The sequence below is a fragment of the Neofelis nebulosa genome, chromosome 6 (assembly GCF_028018385.1).
Source record: "Neofelis nebulosa isolate mNeoNeb1 chromosome 6, mNeoNeb1.pri, whole genome shotgun sequence".
Classification (NCBI taxonomy): Eukaryota; Metazoa; Chordata; class Mammalia; order Carnivora; family Felidae; genus Neofelis; species Neofelis nebulosa.
The window spans coordinates 61,198,229-61,222,803 of NC_080787.1; the positions used below are offsets into that span (position 1 = coordinate 61,198,229).

The 24,575-nt window shown below is 38.2% G+C and overlaps 1 protein-coding gene across 1 annotated transcript in view; it reads right to left on the reverse strand.

Moving 5' to 3' along the window:
• LOC131515417 (protein eyes shut homolog) overlaps positions 1 to 24,575 on the reverse strand; it is a 779,912-nt gene that overhangs the window by 115,687 nt on the left and 639,650 nt on the right. Inside the window, exon 14 of the mRNA XM_058736156.1 lies at positions 19,436 to 19,608. Within this exon, the coding sequence (XP_058592139.1) occupies positions 19,436 to 19,608 (173 nt within the window). The remainder of the gene's footprint in view (positions 1 to 19,435; positions 19,609 to 24,575) is intronic.

Sequence of the window (24,575 nt, forward strand, 5' to 3'; positions counted from 1 at the left end):
TTACAAGATGATTCATTTTTGTTACTTCTTAGGTTAGTTTTTTTTTGTTTCAAGTTTTTATTTAGATTCTAGTTGGTCAATACTAATTTCAGGAATAGAATTTAGTGTCTCATCACTTACATATAACACCCAGTGCTCATCACAAGTGTCCTCCTTAATACCCATCACTCGTTTAGCCCATCCCACCACCCACCTCCCCTCCAACAACTCTCAGTTTGTTCTTTATAGTTAACAGTCTCTTATGGTTTGTTTCCTTCTTCTCCTGCTTCCCCTATGCTCATCTGTTTTGTTTCTGAAATTCTACATATGAGTGAAATCATATGGAATGTGTCTTTCTTTACTGCTTAGCATAGTACATTCTAGGTCCATCATGTGATTGCAAATTTCAAGATTTCATTATTTTGATTGACAAGTAATATTCCATTGAGTGGAGATATATTCCATTGAGTGTATATATATATATTACATCTTTATCCATTCACCAATTGATGGACATCTGGGCTCTTTACATAATTTGGCTACTGTTAGTGCTGGTATAAACATGGGTTCATGTGCTCCTTTGAATAACTATTTTTGTACCCTTTGTGTAAATACATAGTAGTGCAACTGCTGGGTTGTTGGGTAGTTCTGTTTTAACTTTTTGAGGAAACTCCAAACTGTTTTCTAGAGTGTCTGCACCAGTCTGCATTCCCACCAACAGTGTAAAAGGGTTCCCTTTTCTCCACATTCTTGCCAACATCTGTTGTTTCCTGTGTTGTCAATTTTAGCCATTCTGACAGGTGTGAAGTGGTGTCTCATCATGGTTTTGTGTTTCCCTGATGATGAGTGATATTGAGCATCTTTTCATGTGTCTGTTGGCCATCAGGATGTCTCTTTGGAAAAATATCTATGCGTGTCTTCTGCCGATTTCATAATTGGGTATTTGCTTTTTGGGTGTTAAGTTCCTTATAGTTTGATACTAACCCTTTAACAGATATGTCATTTACAAGTATCTTCTATTCCATAGGCTGTCTTTTAGTTTGTTGATTGCTTCCTTCATTATGCAGAGCCTTTTTATTTTGATAAAGTCCCTAGAGTTCATTTTTGCTTTTGTTTCTCTTGCCTCTGGAGAGGTGTCTAGTAAGAAGTTGCTATGGCTGATGTCAAAGAGGTTGTTGCCTGTTTTACCCTGTAGGATTTTGGTGGTTTCCTGTCTCACATTTAGGTCTTTCATCCATTTTAAATTTATTGTTGAGTATGGTGTAAGAAAGTGGTACAGTTTCATTCTTCTTCATGTTGCTGTCCAGTTTTCCCAACACTATTTGTTGAAGAGACTGTCTCTTTTCCATTGGATATTCTTTGCTACTTTGTTGACGATTAGTTGACCATACAGCTATGGGTCAATTTCTGGGTTTTTTATTCTGTTCCATTGATCTATGTGTCTATTTTTGTGCCAGTGACATACTGTCTTAATGATTACAGCTTTGTAATATAGCTTGAAGTCTGGAATGTGATGTCTCCAGCTATGCTTTTCTTTTTCAACATTACTTTCACCATTTGGGGTCTTCCATGGCTCCACAGAAATTTTAGTATCGTCTGTTCTAACTCTGTGAAAAATGCTGGTGGTATTTTGAAATGAATTGCATTAAATGTGTAGTTTGGGGGTGCCTGGGTGGCTCAGTCGGTTAAGCGGCTGACTATGGCTCAGGTCACGATCTCGCGGTCCGTGAGTTCAAGCCCCATGTCAGGCTCTGTGCTGACAGCTCAGAGCCTGGAGCCTGTTTCAGATTCTGTGTCTCCCTCTCTCTCTGCTCCTCCCCTGTTCATGCTCTGTCTCTCTCTGTCTCAAAAATAAATAAACGTTAAAAAAATTAAAAAAAAAAATAAATGTGTAGTTTGCCTTGGGAAGTATGGACATTTTAATGTTTGTTCTTCCAATCCATGAGCATGGAATCCTCTCCCATTTCTTTGTGTCCTCTTCAATTGCTTTCATGAGTGTTCTATAGTTTTCAGACTCTTTCACCTCTTTGGTTAGGTTTATTTGTAGGTATCTTATGTTTTTTGATGCAGTTGTAAATGGGATCAATTCCTTGATTTCTCTTTCTGCTGCTTCATTATTGCTGTATAGAAATGCAGCAGAATTCCGCGCATTGATTTTGTATTCTGCAACTTTGCTGCATTTGGGTATCAGTTCTAGCAATTTTTTTGGTGGAGTTTTCTGGGTTTTCTACATAGAGTATACACTGTCTATGAAGAGTGAAAGTTTGACTTCTTCCTTGTTGATTTGGATGCCTTCTTTTTGCTGTCTGACTGCTGAGGCTAAGAATTCCAGCATTATGTTAAATAACAATGGTAAGAGTGGTCATCCGTGTCTTGTTCCTGGCTATAGAGGAAAAGATCTCAGTTTTTCCCCATTGAGGATGATATTACCTGTGGATCTTTTGTATATGGCTTTTAAGATGTTGAGGTATGTTCCTTCTACTCCTACTTTGTTGAGGGTTTTTATCACTAATGGATGCTGTACTTTGTAAAATGCTTTTTTTTTTGTATTGAGAGGATCACATGGTTATCATCTTTTCTTATATTAATGTGGTATATCACATTGATTGATTTACAAATATTGAACCACCCCTGCAGCTCAGGAACAAATCTCACTTGATCACAGTGGATAATTATTTTTTTAATTTCATTTTATTAAATTTTTTTAAATGTTTATTTTATTTTTGAGACAGAGAGAGATAGAGCATGAGGCAGGGAGGGGCAGAGAGAGAAAGACACAGAATCCGAAGTAAGCTCCAGGCTCTGAGCTGTCAGTACACAGTCTGACACGGGGCTCAAACTTGTCAACAGCAAGGTCATGACATGAGCCGAAGGTGGCCACTCAACCAACCAACTGTGCCACCCAGGCACTCCACAGTGAATAATTATTTTAATGTACTGTTGGGTTTGATTTGCTATTACCTTGTTGCATCCATGTTCATCAGGGATAATTCTCCTTTTTAGTGGGGTCTTTGTCTGGTTTTGGAATCAAGGAAATGCTGGCCTCATTAAATGAGTTTGGATGTTTTCCTTCCATTTCTATTTTTGGACCAGTTTCAGAAGAGTAAGTATTAACTGGTCTTCTGAGGGAGGGGCCACTGGTACTTTGGTTCTCAAGCACACTTGCCCTAGTAAAAAAGCACCTGCAGAGTGCAGAGGGGTAGGGCTTGGTGTAAGTGGCTCAAGCCTTCATTGTGGGTGCTGTGCTGCTCACTGAAGTTCATCTGTGCTGATGGGCGGAAATACAAACAGCATCAGCTGGCTCTCTCATCTCTAGAGGGGTGAGTTCGTGCCTGCTTTCCAGGAAGCCCTCACAGAAGAGCAAACAATCTTCCTTCATTTGTCTAGGCTTCCCTCAGACCTCTGCCTTCATCCTGTCTGTGTCCAAACCATCTGCCCACCTGGTGGTGCAGTGCTCCTATGTTTTATCCCAGGCATGCTGGCTGGGTTTCAGAACTCCAAATTTTAGTGACCCATTGCAGCACAGACCCGTGCTCATCCTCTGGATGAGGGTCTTGCCACACTGTGGCTGATGCTGGTTTCTCCTGAAAGAGCAGTTGCACAAATGTGCAGGGGCTTAGAGTTTTTGATAAAGTACAGCAAAAAGCTGGTATGCAGGTTAGTTGCCCTCAGCATGTACCTCTGCTTCTATGCTAATGAAAGGACCAGATCAATGGCACCTGCCAGTTCATTTGTCCCCGGAGAGGCAGTGCCCACCTCTTCCAAGTGCACTCCAAGAAGGGTAACTGTCTCTTCCAGTGTAACCCAGGGGATCCTCAGACCACTCTGTCTTCTCTTGAGCCTCTGCCCTCCTCCTCCACAAGAGCATCTCTACACCCACAAGGCTCCACCCCAGTGATGGTGTGGACTTCTGAAACTTCCAACTTTCAGCTCTGCTGCTTGTAAAATCTTGCAATAATCAGCCCCTCTCCTTTTCCCCATCAATAGTTTTGAGGAAGTGTTTTCCTTGTGCAATGCCCTTCACAGTGCTGTCTTTCTCACCTCTCTTCCTGATCAAGGGCTTCCTCCCCTCTGAAGCACCTGTGATTCTTTTCTCCCCCAAATCACATCTCGTATCTCCTACCTTCCATGATGTGGCCTCTTTTCTCCCTCTAGTTGTGTAGTTTGTTCTCTCAATCCTCAGATTGATTTCCTTGGTGTCCAGAATAATTTGATATTTGTCTAGTTGTGTTCGAGGGAGGAGGAAAGCATACAGTCCCCCTACTACTCTGCCATTTTACTCTTAATTTCTATTTCTTCTTATGTTAGTTTTAATTAATTTTGCTTTAATAAGATTTTATGCAGTTTAAATAATTTTTTTAATATATTGTCATGAAGTGGTTCATCATATCCTCTTAATATCTGTATGATTTGAAGTGATGTCTATGTCTTACTGATTAAAAAAATTCTCTGACAATTCAAATACCTGTCTCATATCTGTATCTGGTTCTGATGCTTGCTTCAGACAGTGTTTCTTTTCTTTTTTCTTTTTTGTTTTTTAGCATACCTTGTGATTTTTTTTTTGTTGAATGCTGGACATGATGTGTTATGTAAAAAGGCTTTTAGTGTGAAATTATGTGTTAAAATGGCTAGAAGCTGACCTTTATTTGATGTTTGCTAAAGCCACAGAGGCCAGAGGTTTGAAATTCCTCTAGTGTCCATGCTTTTACTCTGTTGACTTTGAGTTTCCCTAAGTACTTCTTTCCAGAGACAGTACAGCTTACAGCTCTTTCCATTGTAGTCCACTGTTATTATATTGGAGCCTTACACCTGTGGTGGTAAGGTGGTTATTAAATCTCAGTCTTTTAGCAGGAGGATGTGTACCCTGATCTATGACTTTCAGAAATGTTTTTTAGTTTTTTTTTTTTTTCTCCCTCTATAGGTGAGGCAGGAAGGCTAGAGGGGCTGAAGTGGGGAACATGCCATCTCTCAGGTGGGAGAGAACTCTGGTAAAGACTTTCCCCTTGGAAAGTAGGCCTCTCTTGGCTTTTGTGACACTTTGCTCCCCAGGTTTTTCTGTTCTGCCCCTTACCACACCTTCTCAGTCTCTATTTTTTTTTGCTCCTCTTTGTTCAATACCTATATTCTAAATGGTGTAGCTCCCAGAATGTAGCTCTCTATACATTCTCTTCATAAGTTATTTCATATATTTTTATGAACTTAAACTGAAATATCCAGCTACTTCTTTGATATCTCCACGTACATATTCTATAGGCATCTGAAGCAAAATTAAACTCCTATTTCCATACCAAGCTTCTTCTCACTTCTTAGCAAAGCATTCTATTGTCTAAGTTGCTCACTCTAAAAATCTGGTAGCTATTTTTGATTCCTTTCTCCTCATCCCCAACACAATCTATCAGTAAGTCTTATGTATGCTACTTTCAAATAAAACTTTCTGGCCAATTCTTTCTTCCTCTGCTCAGACAACATCACTTATGACATGAATTCCTGCATTAGCTTCCTCTGTCCCCCTTCTTTCATTACTCCCAATATAAGTAATAGATTATAAACACGTGTCACTCCCCTTTTTGAACTCATAGCTTATCACTGGACACTGAACAAAATCTAAACTCATTACCATGACCTAAAAAGCCCTGAATGATGTGGCTTAAGCTTATTTCTCTAAAGTCACCTATGCCACCTTCACCTTGTCCTTTATGTTCTAATTTCAGTGACCTCCATAGAGAGTCCCTCCCTGACCACCTGTCTGAGTAGGTCCCACTCTGCTTTCTTCATCATCTCATTTATTTCTCCCACAGTACCAATCACAATTTTGAATTATATATTTATTTCTTTACTTTTTGCCTGTCCCTTTTTTGGATGTTAAGACTCCTTGAAGAAAGAAGGTATGTCTGTTTTATTTACCCAGTTTTACTAAGCATCTAGGACAGACCTAGCACATTATTAGTATTTAGGTTCTTAATTAGTATTTGTTAGATGAATAAATTATAGAATGAATTTTCTTACAGTTATTAATTAAACCATATTTATTACCTCATAATTTTCTAAGATAATTATCTCATAATTATCTAATACTGAATTTCTAATGTGAATAATTTTTACCAAAAATAAAGCATATTGATGTCAAATCTAATAAATGTCTGTGCCAATGGAACAAAAATCATAATTGATAACACTTCTCCCCAAGTGTTTAGGTATATTTAGATAGCATTTTAATAATATGGTAAAACTTCATCAATGATTCATAATTTTATACTAGATGTATTATTGTTAAGAGATAGTTCTTATTTCTATTTAAATAATCAGTAATCACATTCATGATTAGATTTTGTTTTAAATACAGTATCATTTAAAGTATATTTGAGACATATTTGTGGGATTCAGTGTAACAAAGAAGTTCAGAGAACGGCCCTGCCACTAACCAGCCATTCCTCATACTAATTATTTACCTTCTTTAATTTTCAGTGTTCTCATCTATAAAATGGGGGTGATAATAATAGCTGCTCCCTGTGCTCTTTTGAGGATTAAATGAGATATCTTATATAAGGCACTTAGAACAATGTCTTGACTGCAGGCACTAACTAAACTGCTAACTTTGACTAGCCATTTCATAATGAACTGTAGTGACCTATAATGAAGGAGACACAAAATAAAACTGCACTTGAATCAGCAAGAGTAACTCCTAATTGATTTTCCCTATTCTCAATCTAAGAGTTCTGACTGGAATAAAAAAAAAAATGAAGATGAGGTAATCTATTCAGCTCCTTTATTAACTGATGAAGAAAGTGAAGTGCAGGAAGTGAAGTGACTTGTAGGGGGTCACACAGCTGGTTGTTTCACACCGTGGGCCTGAATCTGAGCTCTGTTCTCCAAGTGTAGGGCCTCTGCATCACACAACACTAATAGTTTAATACTGCCAACTTCAGTTTAATCATCTAGAAAGTGATGTAAAGACTTGTTCGTTAATAAAACAGTATCTGTTTGAGTTTGCTGAAACAATGAAGTTCATTAATTAACAGCCTGCAGATGTTAAAGAGTTGATAAGATGTGTCACCCCACTCTACTCTGGAGAATAAAGGGTGGAAAAAAGAGGTGTTGTGCTTTTGCCATCCGTATCTAAGAATGCTTTGAGCAACACTTCTTTTCAATTTTACCAAGTAGCACATTTGGGATACAATAATTTCTAAGTTTGTTCTTTTAAAAGCTGATTCTTTGGAAATAGGCTTTTGTCAAGGGGATTTTTTTTTATCAAGTTATAATTAGACTTTGCTTAATACACCCATAAATTTGTAGCCCTTTGTGTATTGCACAGGTGTTCTGATATTCTCTTATTCCAACAGGGCAAGTGTTGAATAACCAGGAAAGCTTTTAGATGTTGGCAGAGAGGCACCTTAAGTCCTTTGATTTGCAGGATGGGAAATTGTGTAATTCCCTAATTATCATAACGCGTGGGACAAATGGTTGTTGAGGCTTTCCGTTTTCCTTTTGCTACACTAATTTATATTAAAATTCAGTAGCTCAAAATCCAGGATGCTAATGATGCACTTTTCTCAAAAGTATTTGTTTATTGTAACAAGTAATGGAGGAGAGAGGTATAATGGAGGCAAGAAACAGGCGGCACTGGAAAAGGGTTTTACAGTCCACAAAAAGACCTCTGAAATCTATAATTCTTAAACATTCTGCTTTTAAAGCTTACACGGGCAATCAAACTTAAAATGCAGAGGATACAGCTATCTCAGGAAAAAGCAACTCCACCATGGTTAAGATAGCAACGCTGACAAGTACTTAGGGGGCTCATTCAGCAGGGCAGCCACAGTGATATTCCTTCAGGAAAGCCCCCTTTGGTGGTAGCTGCCAACAAGGTGTATGTTAAACCATCCACCTGGAGACTGACAGGGATACACTCCAACAAGCAGAATTATCAACCACTCATGCTGATGACAGCTTTTCTTTCTCTAGAGCTTAAAGTCTTGGGGGCAGAAAGAGTCTCGCTTTGACAATTTCAAGTGGATTTAATACACAAGAACAAAAAAGATGAGATTCAAAATAACCCTTGGCCCCTTTAGGATGGCAAAGAGAATTACAAAATGTCATTTTGGAGACTGAATCATTAGGTGCAATATTTAGATTTGCCCTCTGGAAAAGATGGGATGCTCCCTGCCAGGTGTTAAGTCATGGATGAAAATTGAAATGGGCAGTAAAATGCTGACTTTCAAAGAGCCATATTAACTTTACAAGGCACTAGTGATGCTCGAAAGTTACTGACAACAGCAGAGTCAGGAAAGTGTTAATTTACTCCCAGCAAATCCCTTACTTAGGACCAATGTGATTTCATTAGAACAAGGGAATTAAAAATACACCTCTATTTGTCTATTGTTTAGCCCGTAGGAAAAGCACATTAATTTAAAATATTTTAATAGGTGGGCTTTTCCAAGTTAATTTTTTTTTTACTCTTCAAATTACGAAATTTCAAAAATGAATAGGAAGTCTAGTTCTTAGTAATCCCTGTAACATGTTCTACTTATAAAAATAAGGACTCAAATAGCTCTTTGGGAATTATTGTTCACATTAAATAATTCATACATTTTGAGACATAAGCCATACCACTGATACTGGATGTGTAGAACTCCCTTTTGCAGTTCACATTCACATTCACATTCACATTCACATTCACATTCACATTCAGGGTTTATAATGTCATCATTAGTACCAAACTGGGATCATGACTTTATTATGTAAAACTGATTACCCTTACCTTTGGATTTATCCTTTATTTCTCAAGAGTAGGGATATGATAAGGCAAGAGAAAGTATATGGAATGCTCAGTATTGTGGAAAGCATGTATATGTTGGATACATTGGATACTCTTAACACAACAGAGGTACACATGCAGTCAAGATTTGGTTACAAACTATAATTAATTTTCAGAAATATTCCCTTTCTCCCTCTACTTTTTCCTCATTATTCCCCCATTTAATCTTCGTTTCACAAATGCATAATGATAGGAATCCCAGACCACATAGGCCAAGTCTAAATCATACATGTAGGGCATGAGAGCATTGAAATTATCAGTTTAATTATTTTGACTAACCATTTCTACAGTAATTGATATACTTTCTAAAAATGCTCCTTTGATGGATTAATATGTTTCTCTAAGAAATTATTTATCTGAGTTGACAAAATGATATCTCTAAAAGTGGCATTCTTTTCGGCTTTACTTAATTGTATCATATATGTGAAATGTAACTTGCAACTCCCCCATTTTATGAGTGGGAATTCATATTAACTGATCATGTGGTTCCTTATCAAAGTTGGGTAATATTCAGGACACTTACAGTGTTGAAGGGTCATCATTTGCTAAAAATACAAAGAAAAAAAAAAGCAAGCATCAAATCATTTGACTCACTGAGAAAAATCAAGAAAAAACAAAACCCTAACTGATCAATGCATAATATAATTTTAAGCACTTTTCATTTTTATTACATTGCAATGCATAAAAGGGAGAAATAGCTCCCACTTAATCTTATTCTGCGTAGTTTAGGTCTCAGTGGCCTTATGTGACTCTGTTTGGGAATGCCTACCACCAATGAACACATTTCCATAAAATGGGTCTGTGGCATATGCACATTTAATCCTTGACATTCTATAGTGAGATTGCTGCTGGTATTAGCAGAAGCAGTAGTCACTCTACTCCTGCATCCATAGTCTTCTTACTGTCTTTTCCACAGCTCAGTTACCATGAGCTTAGAGAATGCAAATTTAAGTAAATTTAATTGTATTGGGGTGAGTGGGTGGTTTTAATGCACTTTAAAAACATAAATAAACAGATTTTGAATATGCCACTCCATTGTTTTAACAATATAAGCCAACTGGAACTATATAATAAATTTTACACATTAAATATCCCAGACCTGTCTGTCTGTCTGTCTTTTTCTTTCTTTCTTTCTTTCTTTCTTTCTTTCTTTCTTTCTTTCTTTCTTTCTTTCTTTCTTTCTTTCTTTCTTTCTTCTTTCTTTCTCTTTCTTTCTTTTCTTTCTTGCTTTCTTTTTCTTTTCTTTTCTTTTCTTTTCTTTTCTTTTCTTTTCTTTTCTTTTCTTTTCTTTTCTTTTCTTTTCTTTTCTTTTCTTTTCTTTTCTTTCTCTCTTTCAGAGAGAGAAGAGAGAGAGCACACAAGCAGAGGAGGGGCAGAGGGAGAAGGAGAGAATCTCAGCAGGCTCCACACCCAGCACAGAGCCAGATGAGGGTTCCATCTTACAATCGTGAGATCATGACCTAAGCCAAAATCAAGAGTTGGACACTTAACTGACTGAGACACTGAGGCACCCCCGACCCCCAAACATTTCAACCATAATTTGAAATCAGCTTCTCTAAATTAATTCTATGAAATCAATGTAATTAATAAAAATGTCAGGCCATGTTTGAAAGGGAAAGGTCTCTAAACTTTTTAGATCATGGCTCATATATATTATTTATTTAAAATTGTTGTTAGTGTATTAATATACTAATATAATATGGACATCATAAAACACAGAAGTAGAAATTAAAAGATTGAGGTAAAAAAGAGAACTAATATTTTCTTCCAATGCCACAGTGGAGTATACATATACCACTTAGGGAGCAACTCCAGTGTATTCTATGAAAGGCTTGCTCTGTGAGAAAGAAGAGCTCCTTGGCTTAACATTGTGTTATTACAGGACTTCCAATAGACTTCACTGTGCTACTATACACCTGAATTCCTAAAAAAGGGGCAGAGTACTATATGATGTTTTAAAGAAAAGCTGAAATCAGAGACATCTGGATTCCAGATCTACCCACCATTCATGAACTATTTCACTTTTGACTGGCTACTTAAATTTTTTTTTTTTAATTTTAAAATTTTAATTGTTATTAATTTTTTTTTTCAAGAGACAGAGAGGGAGAGGGACAGATAGAGAGAGAGAGTCTTAAGTAGGCTCCACACTCAGCATGGGGCCTGACACAGGACTTGATTCCACGGTCCTGGGATCATTACAAAATCAAGAGTCAGACCCTCAACTGACTGAACTGACCCCCACCCTGGACTGGTTATTTAAGTTTCTCTATCTGCACAATGGAAATAATGACATACTTAATTGTGTTATTACATGGGTTATGTAGGAAGATGAAGGTAAAGTACTTAGTTAGCTGAGGGTCTGGCATATAGGAAGTGCTTAGTAGTTGTTGAGTTCATTTCAACAAACTCTTTTTTATGGGTTACCTTACCACACTAGTGTGCTGTGGAACATACTTTTGGAAATTTTCTATATTAGATTATTCATTTATTGATTGTTTTATTGGTTTATTTTTTCAATTTGATAAATACTTATTGACCAGATCCCAAGTAATAGTCATAATAGTAGTAGGCTCAGGGTAACAGCTTAGATGAATATTCTGAAGAACTTTCAGATCATTTTCAATTCAGCAAAAAAATTGAAAGCCTACCATCTGCCAGGCAATATTTGCCACTCCACAGGTATGGTGATGGCCAAGACAGATGTGATATCTACCTTTACAGAGCTTACTGTATGAGGGAGGGCTGGTATAATATATGGCCAATATTTAAAAGATAAATACAAAATAGTTTGACCTGACAGAGGGTGAATAAGAGGGCTAGAGGAGAAGGTGGGGGTTTTCCCATGTCAGGTTTGTGCTTTATTTTAAGCAGTTCTTACCTCAGCCTAAGGGAAATAGAAAGCCATTTTCAAGCACAAAGTCATGGAATGACAAAATATTCGAAAAGGCAATGTGAGAGTGTCAGTGGAAATAAACAAGCAAACAAAAAACCCCTTGAACTGAATAACTGCTAATCATCATATAGAATGGTAGGCAATTTACATCACATACAGGCATCTCCAACCCTGTTTATTTCTTTCCTAACAATCAATAAATTCCATTGCCTCTTCATAAAATGTTGACTTTACAGTTTTTCATGTAGCATATATTTACTCAGACTCTAATCAATTTTCCATTTCTGTGAAGAATTTTTTAATGTGCAACAAATGTGTTGTGCTCTCCATTGCTTGGTAACTGGCAGGTGCATCCCATTAGCACAGCTCTTAAACTGACCAACCATAACCTGATAGGTGTGGTAGGATCTGACAGTATTCATTTGATACAAAAAAAAATTGACTCTTTGTGGGAGGGTCTGGGCTGACAGACCTGCAAAGTTAAATTCTCTGGTGAGCTATGGGATAAACTGCAGAGGGTTACATTTCCACAAACGTCTACAAAATCAACTTGCCATAAATATATTCAGGACAGACAATTCTACTCCTGTGCATAGTCTATCCATTTTAAAGACATTTTTAATAAGCAGGAAATGCTTGTGTTGGTAGGGAAAATTCTGTGAGGTTGCTAAATAATGACAAAGTGCTGGAATGAACAAAAGGAACATTTGGCCTTTACAGTTGAGTATTCTACTGACAGTGTTCCAGAGACAGTTAAGAGTTTGATAGTGAATATTCTTTGTTCTCTGCTTAAAAGCAGATAATATTAGCTGCATGCCTTCCTAGGAACTGAGATGTGAAAATCTACGAACTAATTTGATTTTTCATTTAGTGTGATGATTAGAAATTGGCCCATAAGGGTACTTTTAAAATGAGAGGTAATGTTTCATAAGTAAGATCTAAGATTTGCTTTCTTATTATTTTTCTAATTTGCAAAAATATAGTTTTCATTTTGCTGCTTACTTTGATATTTTTTAACAATATTGGAATAATTTTCATACCACACTTTTGCTGGGTTGCAAAATATATTTTATAAAGTTGTAAAATCTTCTAGACTGAAAGAAGAGAAGATACAAAAATCTCATACTTTTCTCTTTCTTTGAGAGGGAATCTAAGGGCTTATGAATAAAATCAGAAATATTTGAGAAAACATATCAGGTTATAAAGTTCAGTGAAAGTGAAACCTTGACACTGATTGTATCAGTAAAAATTAGGTTTAGCTACATATAACAAATAATGTATAACAAAATAATGGAGTTTTTTTTTACATTTATTTATTTATTTTGGCAGGGGAGGGGCAGAGAGGGAGAGAGAGAATCCCAAGCAGGCGCCATGCTGTCAGCACAAAGCCCAACGTGGGGCTCAATCCCACAAATCACAGATCATAACTTAAGCTGAAACCAAGAGCTGGTTGCTTAGCTGACTGTGCCATCCAGGTGCCGTCAAAATAACAGAGGCTTAAACAAAATAGATTATTTCTCCCTCATTAACAGAAAGTGTGATGTTAGACAAACCCTGTATGGTATGGTAGTTTCATGGTTATCAGGAATTTAAGCTTTTTCATGTTTTTGTTTCACCATCTTAGCATGTATTTTCAAGGTCACTTTATGAACCAAGATGACTTCTGGAATTTGAGTCACCTCATACACATTCTAGGTTTAGAATGAGCCTAAAAAAGAAGCAAGGCTGGGGGTCATGCCACTCTTCAGGGGCTTTTCCAGAGGTCAATACAATACTCTAACACTTCTTATATCCAGTTATCATAATTTAATCCTATGGCAACATTGTTTTAAGGGAGGCTGGGACTTCTATTTTATTTTATTTATTTATTTATTTTTTAATGTTTATTTTTGAGAGACAGAGACAGACAGAACATGAGTGGGAGAGGGACAGAGAGAGAGAAGGAGACACAGAATCTGAAGCAGGCTCCAGGCTCTGAGCTCTCAGGGCAGGGCCCGATGTGGGGCTCAAACTCACAAACAGTTGAGATCATGACCTGAGCTGAAGTCGGACACTTAACCCACTGAGCTACTGAGGCACCCCATGTGGCTGGGAAATTTTAGCTGGGTACATTTCTGCCCTCAAAACAATCAGAATGTATTGATAAATAAAGAAGGAATATATTGGTTGAGTGACTGACAGACTGCCAGAATTAATATAATTTCCCAAGTCAAAATACCTTACTATCTTGTTTTTAATAGGGGTGTGTGCATGTGTGTATGTAACTAAATCCAACACCACTTACTGGTAGGAAGCATAATGCCTTTAGAGAAACATAACAGCAATAACTATAGACACGTAAGCAATTTCTAAACCTAATGAAAGACTGTGGTTAAGAAATCTTTCCCAGGTATGTACACACACACACACACACACACACACACACACACACACACACTCATTTGCTTATAAACACATAGTACTGGTAGTAATTATTGGAACAATAACTGTAACTTTGCTCTGCTAGGACTGCCACTTGCATACATGGAAGAAAGGTGCTAATTCATTGTCAGTGGGTTGGATTGCAGGAGTCCATCAAAGTTTTTTTTTCAAGAACATTCCAGTATACAATAATATATATATTTATTTTAAGTGTTACTTTTTTAGATGTGCAATCTAACTTTTCCTCTCTACAGATGCTGAAATAGAAAAAAAGGTAAAAGGCGGAGGTATGAACTTTCCCAGTGAGCAAAAGGAGAGGCAATTCCCTCAGTTCTTAAGGAAGAAAAAATGTAGGACGCTCAAAGGTTGCCTTCAACCCTAAGCAAGAGGAATTACTTTCCTGAGTGCTTTCTTGTGTGGCCACAATCACCCCTGTCTCCTTGTTCCCCTATGGGGTTGGGCTTGATCTTTTAACATTTCTTTGCAACCAGGAGCTGGAAAATATAGAATTTAAACATGGAGAGAAATGAGGGATATTGAGATGGGTTGAACAGCAGGGTAATCAAACAGCTGTTGAGTCGGAGAGTAAAAGCTGGATCATATCAGAGTGGATGCTATCAAAAGAGTTACGAGCTTACATGACAAAATTACATGTACTTGAAATATGCCATTACAAAATGCCAGCCTGACATTAAGCTGCTTTATAGAGGTATCATGTCCTTAAATAGCCTGGTGATTATCTGTATCCCTGGAGCGCTGCTTTCTTACCTGACTTTGTAATACCCCTGGCTTGTCTCTAATCACCATGAAGAGTGTCACCAACTTAGAAAAATTCTTGAAAGGAAATTAATTTTGATTTCTTTTGACATTCTATAGAGTTTTCTTTCTAGGGAGGATGGAGATCCAGCCTTCTTTCCCATAATGACAAGATACGGCATTTCTCTGTATCAGAAGCCTGGTTTGAACTCTCTTATAAAAAGTATTTTCTATATGTCCAGTGATGTGTTAAGCAATTTACATGAATTACCTCCTTTAATTCTCATGAACTCTGTAATTTAGGTTCTATTATTAGACCCCTTGAAGGTGAAGTACAGAGAGATCAGGTGACTTGCCCAAGATCACACCATAGTCTAGTCAGTAGTAGAATGGGGATTTTAACCTAGTCACACGGATTCCAGGGCCTAGGCTCTTAATCTGCATGTTACACTGCTTTCTTCAAAAGCCATATTCCATTGAGAGCTGTAGGTGGGGAGGATAAGGTAAATTAAGCCATACTTTTAGAAAAGACAGAGAGGGCAAGACATAAGATAAAGTGTCCCCCTGCCCCCCTGCTTTTAAAATGATGTGGTTAAGAAAACAAGAAGAGATTATTCCTGCATAGAAAGAGGCAACAGGAAGTGTGAATGAGAAGCACAAATGTGGAGAGTAAAGCACTTTACAAAGGAAGGCAGCTGCGAATTTTCCATTTGCAGTGTTTGTTTATTTTGGCTCCCATCACCACTGCCATGATTGCCTCGGAATGAATTCCCCAGTGGAAACATCAACAAGGTAGGAAACGTCATAATTATATTTTCTATTATCCCCCAAAGAATATATTAGTATGGTAGATATGGCTATAATCTAAAAGAAAAGTGCTATGTAGCAAAGACAACTGCTGATAAAACTAGCTGATTTTTTATCCTCTGGTATTAACAAAAAGGCAAAGATAAAAAGGGAGTTTTGGATATTATTCTGTGCCTTTTCTCACGTGTACTTGCAACTGGGCAACAACTATGCTTATCAGTTCTATGCTTTTCTCTATTGAATACATACAGATTCAGCATGTTCTAGAGAATTTCCTGGATGTGAGACTGACCAGTGAATGGTCCAAGAAATGATATGGGGCACTACCTCATGCTAGTTGGGGGAGTAAAGAAAGCCTTGATGTTTGCTGGATGCAAAGACGATTCCTGGAGGGAGCTGACACTTTGAGTGGGCATTTTCGTGATTGTTTAGGGAATGTTGATATGTTAAGCACTCCTTCCTTGATCCCCAGCTTCTCTGGTGCTTTGGCCTGCCTGAGATGCCTGCAAGAGCTTGCACACTTGACAGTTTTCTATGGCAATGGAGAAGAGTGGGAAAATTAAGGTCCTGTAGAGCAATCCCCAATCAAAAGAAACCACGAGTCAATGGTTAAATGCTTCTCTCTTTTGTCCCTTGGGGCAGGCAATTCTCAGACTCATTCTGTATATTTCCTCATAAAAGTGGACAATTTTGAGACTCATTTTAGATAGTTCCTCATAAGGTCCCAGGAGAATCAATAATAGCTGTCCCTGACTCAATTCCATTAAGACACCTCTGTACTGACTGTCTCCCCTTTCCTGTTTTATTCCAAGTCTTTATTACACTCCTGTTTCTTGAGATCATTTCCAAAATAAACTACTTGAATGTAATTCTTTATCCAGGTTCTGCTTTGATGGGGGAACTTAGGCTAAGACAATGCAACATCACAAGAGGAGTGATATTTATGGGCTGAAAGATGATGGGGGGGATGCTTGTCTGGGGGATGGTACTGGTATTGTACATGGCTTTCTCTCCTTTACTAGATCCCTAAATATTGGAATCTTGGAGGGGGTTGGTCCTCAGCCCTCTTCTTCTCTTTGTCTATACCTTTTCCTCAGACAATTTCTGGTTCTATGGTGTTGACCACTGCCTCTATTTTGATGACTCTCCAAATTGTATCTTTAGTCATGACCTTTCTTTCCCCTGAGCCTGAGGATCATTTATCTGGTTGCCTACATGTCTTCTCCATTTCGATATCTAACCGGTATCTCTTCCTTCATCTGTACCCAATAAAACTCTTGTTTACCTCCCAATAATGCCCTATAAAACCCCTGTTATGCCCTCAGTCCTCCTCATGGCACTATACTCTACCCATAGTCCAAACAAATAGAGAAATCTAGATGTTCTTGATTCAGCACTTCTCAAACACTTCCCTGCAAGTTCTATCAGTTCTGTCTCCAGAATAGATCTCAAATTCATCCACTTATTTCCATCTCCACCACCATCATCCTGGTCATAGGCGAAATTATCTCTCATCAGGGTCACTGACAAAAGCCTTTTAAAATCAATATACTGCAGTCGGAAGTGTTTTAACAAATACATATACACCACTTGCCTCTTTAAAATCTTCCAGTGGCGGGGCACCTGAGTGGCTCAGTTGCTTAAATGTCCGACTTCAGCTCAGCTCATGACCTCACAGTTTGTGAGTTCGAGCCCTGCATCATGCTCTGTGCTGACAGCTCAGACCCTGGAGCCTGCTTTAAATTCTGTCTTCCTCTCTTTCTGCCCCTCCCCCGCTCATGCTCTGTCTCTGTCTCTCAGAAATAAATAAAAATTAAAAATAAAATAAAATAAAATAAAATCTTCCAGTGGCTTCTTAAGGCACTGAGAATTAAAAGCCAATAAACCTTCCCATGTGCCTGAGACCCTACATGATGTAGGCTCTGCTCACGTCAGATATGCTTTTCTCTCTTGCTCCATATGCTCTGCTAGACTAGCACCTTTTCATTCTTCAAAAAAGGTAGGTTCTATCTCTCTTAAGGGTCTTCCATTTTTCTGAAACTTTTGCTCTAATAGTTTTCCTGGTTTTCATAGGTCATACTCTGCATTCTATAGGCTTTAGCACAGTCTCTCCCTTTTTGGAGTCGCTCTTATCATGAGCACCTGTCTGGAACAGTACCCTCGCTCCCCCCACCCTGCTTACTCTCTATGCTCCTTGTTTATTTCCTTCATAATTCTTTTCATACACTTTATATTGTGTCTTGAGCTATTTTTATTTTCTTTTAATCTTCTCAATTAGAAGAAAAGCTCCATGAGGGTAGGAATCTCAAATTACTCTGGCACATTTGTGGAATATATTAATGGATAGGCTAATTGTTTTGAACAATTCCTCTGGATGGGTGCATGTTGGAATTCCTTCTTATCTACAATGAAACAGAGAGTCTAACAAATTTTGTCTAATATTTCTTGTCTCAATAATTTATAAGTTGCTGCATCTCTGAGCCCTAATAAGACCAAAAGATAGGAGAAAACAATTTTTTTTGTAAATATGTGAAGACATTCTTATAAATCTTCACTTCTTATTTCATGTGGTAAGTCTGATTTTCAACTAGGAAGCAAAACTGATGATTCATCCCTTAGTAATCAAATTTTTTGTGACCAACTGTATTTTTCAATAGCTTGATAGAATGGTTCTATCTAAGAAGCATGAGGTTTTTATTGGAAAGGACAAAATTTCAATTCCATCTAGTCTATGATACCTTTTCTTATTACAAAATGACTTGGCTAACTTCTAATATAACCTTCCACATAGAGAATGAAACTCAGTACTTCTTAACTCCCCTTCTCCCAGCTACACAAAAATCCATTGTCTCAATTCCCTCCTTTCAATACTTTTTAGTTATGAATTCTTTTTTCACTCATTTCAATTTTCACACCTGTTATATCAGCGTGTGGTGCTCCAACTTTTTGATGAGTCGGAGCAGGTAAGATCTGTTTGTTTTGTTGTATACCTGGGGCATAGGGACCTGCGCTCATTTTGGTAGACTTACTCCAGAATTTGGTAACAAATACCACTAGCACCAAAGGGGTAAACTTTGTTTTTAAAAATTTTTGTGGGGAAAATAAAGATGAAACAATTCCTATCCTGACTTGATAAAATATTAATGCCAAATACTTTTAATTATTTCTATTAAGATTTAAATTGATATTTATTTCTGTATATCAAAGCTAACATTACATTCTTTGGCAAGCTGCTTCCTAAAACAATCTTATATTATAGCATCTTGTACCTTTTTGTAATTTAGGATTTTCTGAAGGAGAGCCACATGGATATTATTTGTGATTTTGTTTCTTGCTATATAATAACTGTATCACGGGGTTTATTGTCTTTAAACAAAAAATGACTGGTCTACAATACAGAGATCTGTTAATATTGTTGCCTCAGTTTTCCAAAATGACATCAAATATTTTGATTTCATGTATTGCATCTGATTTTCCTTGTTACTCTGAGCATTAGAATGACTTTGAGATTTTATACTACAGAGATTTTCCATAGACTAACCTCAGGGTAAACTCATTACCTCCTTTGTAATTACACGATGGCTGTGAGAAATACATGCTCAGGGATTAGTCTCATTAACAGGTCTTGTCTCGATTGACTTGGAAAGAACCAAGGAAACGATTAGACATATTTGATCAGTCGGTGCTGTCCTTGATTTCTGTGAGTGACTTCTATGTTCCTCATCTCCTTTTGCGGTGCTCAATGCTTAATAATCAAATACTCTTACCTTCCGTGCAGAGGAGCCCAGACCTCCCATAAGGGCAGAGGCAAAGGGAATCTGTCCTGGATTTAGGAACACAGGTGGCACCGTTTCCACATGGACTGTTTTCACAGGTTGCAAACTGGCACATCCTGCCTGAGTACAGCCTTGGACACTCACAAAACCAGTTTTCACTGTCACTGAAAAGGGAAAAGGAATTATAAAACCAATCAGAAAACAATGATCCTTTACACACAGGTGGATTCGCGCGTGCATTCGCACGCATGCGTGCGCGCACGCGCACACACACACATAAAATAAAAGCTGCACCTTGTCTTCTCCCTTTCTCACTGTTTTTCAACTGTTAAGTATTTGTAGCTGTGCACTTTGCATTGAAAGCAGATTAGCAGCTTTATAGTTTGCCTGAGGCCATGAATTCTATTTTAAGCCATCTATTTTTATTTTTGATTTACCTCACCTTTTACTGCGCACTAGGTGCCTTTTTAGGACTTCATTAAATATGTGTGGCGCTGCCTTAGTAAAGTGCTTCAAATGTCTATTAGAAGAAAACGTCTTAGATGCAACCTGAGGAGAATTTCAAGCTGGTGATAAGCTTCCTCCACTGAGGAGAAGTCCTCCAACAGCCACCCTTGAGGTAGCTCACAAAGAAAGGCACAGTGGGGAGCATAATGACTAAACAACTCCCAGGGCCCCAGGCTGCGGGTGCCTGTGAAACCAGAGCTGAAAACTGTGCTCATCCACCTGCATGCCTTCTCCAGAGGGGATGGTGACCAGGAATCTGGTGCTTCTGCCTTCCCTGCATCTATTTCCTCCACCTGCCAACCTTTGTTTTTGAGAGAGGTTGGGAAAGGGCCAGAGAGAGAGGGAAAGAGAGGATCCCAAGAAGGCTTTGTGCTCTTAGAGATCATGACCTGAGCCAAAATCAAGAGTTGGATGCTTAACCAACTGAGCCATCCAGGTGCCCCTTTTTCCCCCTTTTAAAGTAAAGGTAGCTCGGGGTGCCTGGGTGGCTCAGTCAGTTGAGCCTCAGACTTCGGCTTAGGTCATGATATCAAGGTTCGTGGGTTTGAGATGCAGGCTTGGTGCTGACAGCTCAGACCCTGGAGCCTGCTTCAGATTCTGTGTCTACCTGTCTCTCTGCCTCTTCCCTGCTCGTGCTCTGTGTCTGTTTCTCAAAGATAAATAAACATTACAAAAACATCAACAGTAAAGGTAGCCCCAGCTTGCCTATGCAGATTCACTCCTCCCCTATTCCTAGTCTATACTGACGCGGAAGGCAGACTCCCACTCTTGGTGTCAATGCTACCAATTGAGTGCAGGGTGAACACAGGGCCAAAACAGCTGACTGGCTTTTACTGCTGAGGTTGCCATGTAGCTGCTTGTGGCACCTGCGCATTCAGAAGGGAGAGCCTGGCTGAGAATAGAGAGCTCATGCCTGGTAGTGCCAATGTAAGGGACTGGGGAAATGGGATAAAACACTATGGAAAGAACTTATGTATCAGATAACAGGTAAATCTAGCTTTGGCGGGTGAGGTCTTGAGACCCTCAGAGGCTCTCTTGACTCTTAAGGGGCCAAACACGGGTGATGAATACTTTACTCATTTTATAACCATGAGAAATAAGTGAGATGACTCATTTTCAGAAATACCAAATACAAGCTGTGCTGTCTAGTTAACAATAGGTTTAGAACCTATTGGAAATATGTGCGACCTCCTTCCCCCCACAGTGGAGTCCCAAAACCTGAGACACTTCACTTCCTGGTTCTTCTTCCTCCTCTCCATTTCATGGGCTTTGTAATGAGCATGGGCCAAAAAACTGAAGTCTCTGTGGCAATTCAGGTAATGTACATTTGTTCCAATCAGACTACTTTTTGCCTTACATGGGCTTAGGCAACTTCAGGGTAAGGCTGTAATCTCTGTAGGACTCAGCCAATGAGGAATCAGAGGAGGGACTTGCATGCTTGGAGATAAATTGCCTGCTGTAACTGCCTCAAGTATGCCTGTCCATCAGACACCTGCTCTGGCAAGAGCGTTGATTAAAGCCTCCCTTCACTGTGCTCCAAGTCTCTGCATCCCTCCTTTGATTGGGTTAGTGTGCTTATTTTTCACAATAACTTTCATGGCAACTTGCATAATATTTTACATAGAGTGGACAAATACAGAATCTCAGGTTTTCAGAAATGGTCCAAAATTAAGGATCAATGCCGCTAAGATGGTTATAAAGCACCCTAAAAAACTCTTCTATTTTGGGGCTGTATTACAAAATAAAATTTTGAGGACGCTTGAGCCAATGGTCCTCCTTCTCACCCGAGAATATTGGTAAAAGCATAGCCAAACAACCTGGAAGGTACAGTGAAAGCACTGGGGAAAGTCACACCTTCTGGTGTGACTTAAAGTGTTAGTTAGGAACTTAACGTTTTTGCGGCCATGGATAAATCTCATGTAATTTCACCTCCACTCACCTAACCTGGAATTGAAAGCTTAGTATAAAGCATCTGTATTCTGGGATAAAGTCTTGGAGTGCAAAACTCTTGAAAGCTGCATTCTGGAAAAAACAAATTAGTCTTTTTATAGTAAAGGAGAAGGCCACATATATGAAGTCAAACGAATCTAAATATTGATTGATATAAGTGCTTTAATCATATAGACCTAACCAGATTTGAAATGCGGGAAAGACACTTTTCTGTTAAAAACCGAGGAAAGCACTAATTTTAATCATGTCCTATTGATCAATCAAGCCTCATTTCCTTTTTGCTTTCATCAGGTGTTGGAAGAAGTTGGTTGTTATAAATTCATGTGGAGATGACTAACTGTGTGCATCTGTACATCAGCAGGCAGACAGAGCAGAGAGAGAAATGGAAATTCTATAGAAAACGCTCTGCGGAAGGGGAAGACCACCTTATCTCGCTAACCATGAGCAAGTGTCCAGAGCCCTCTTGTCCATCTTGGTATTCATTAGAAAGAGTTAGCTTTAACCAACTGAGATGATGATGCCTCCATACATTTCACTTCAAATTGCACCTTCAAGTTCCAAAATAGTTCCTGGAGTGCCAGATATTTCACCAATAGTTTTAATAAAATCTATTTTTGCTACCAGCTGCATTACACCTGGACCCAAAGGCTTCTCCTAGTCAGATCTTGCCAAAGATCCCATTACTAAATCCCAACTTCTTCAAAAACTAGCAAGTCAAATGTGTTTGCTGTTAACTTAACTCAAAGGATACCTCGCCACACCCTGAAGCAATTGGCAATGCTGACCAAGAAAGTAAGTGTCCTAAGCCTGAAGGACCTCAGGTAACCTTCCATGTTTGGAACCAGTGATTAAAACAATGTCACCCTCCTTGACCCCGTTTACTTTAAATGTTGTAACTTCCTGTGAACTTATTGGACCCTGTATAATTAGATATGGGAGAATATATTTACATGTAATACACTTTTTTAATTTGAAAAAGTTCTAAAAATCTTACCCTTCACAGACCTGTGAACTACATAGAAAACTGTTTTTGCAAGTCTTCCTCTGAGTGAAGTTCTTACCTGTAAACCATAACACCAAATGTAATCCCAATTCCTGTCAACCAATATTTGCTGGGCACCTATGTCATGGAAAGAGCCAGGTACCATGGAATAAATAAGACTTGCTCTGCTCTTGTTTGGGAAGATAGCATAAGTGCACGAACTAATCTTTGTAAAACACAGCACAGGTATGTGAAAAGGGAATTTAGGCAGTGAGCAAGGATTTTAAGGCCTTAGGTCTGTAATATGTGGATTCAAATGTCAATAGCTTCTAAAAGCTGCTCTGTGGACTGGCACCACAGAATGTTACCAGTGAATCTCCCCATGGCTTTTAAAATGCAGATTCCTGTGCTGCTCTTGCCTCTGAGATTTTGATTTAGGAGATGTAGAGTGATGCCCGTGATTCTGTGTTTTAAAAATGTCATCATGTGATCCTGCATAGCTTACTTCCTGCAAAAGTCAGCTCCCTTGAGACAAATTTTCTCACCAAAGTAAAAGCTTGATGGGCATTAGTTACTACTGGGTCTTTAGCAGGATGCCAGGACATTGTAATTTTCTCTTTTGGGGCTACATTTTAGCTTTTGACTAACATATATCTGAAAATACAATATTTATCCACTAAAGTACAACGATTGGAGGGTTTTTATTTTACTAGTGCCATACAGGGTCTACTTTATGTATGTATATTATGTATGTATATTATATGCATATATATGCATGTATATTACACTTAACAACAACACGAAGTAGGAAAACATTCACTCAGTCATTTTAAAGCTTAGTTAAAAAAATACTACCTATCTAAGTGTATGCAAACATCTGTATATTTTGGCACTGTAACTATTATAGCATACTCAATTACAAGTCACAATATGGTTAGCATATCAAATGACTGTCGTTAAGTTTCTACGGGTATTAAAAATTATCTTTAGAAAATTTAGCTGATTAAAAAAATCAAAAGATGCTGGCTTGAAAAGGATGCCCCTATTTACATAACAGCTAGATGCCTGAAAATTTTCTACAAAAGGACTCCTGCATGTATTAACTTAAAAAAATAAATATCTCTTCCTGCATTCTTTGTATCTAATGGATCATTAGCAGATTTCAAAGTTGACCACCCACAGTGTCAAGAGAGGGAAATTCTCTGCAGGAAAGTGAACAGAAATGAGTCCTTATGAATAATGTCTCTAGATGCTTCTAAAAAATAAAATCACTATTGGCAGAAATAACCCATCTCTATGTATAGGCTCTTCTATTTATAGCACCACAGCACCGGCTTAAGAATGCAAATGAGATCCCAAGTAGCTGTGGTTCAAATGGAACTTTCCTTGCTTTTTCATGAATTTCTGGCACCACAATGAGTCTGCTGATTATAAAGCAATACCCATGAACCCCCTGGCCCAACCCCCAGTCTTGTTAACACTTTTGAACTTCTTTCAAATGAGTTGTCAGCTCTGTGTGGAGAATCTGTGTTGCAACATCCATAGATAGTTTGCCTCTAGGACAGAGGTGCCTACAACGATGTTATTTCTGGAGGTAAGGCACGCCAAACAAAGAAGTTGAAAAAGGATATGAGCAATAATAAAAGTTATAGAATCACATGTAAAGAGATAATACACAAAATAAGGGTAATT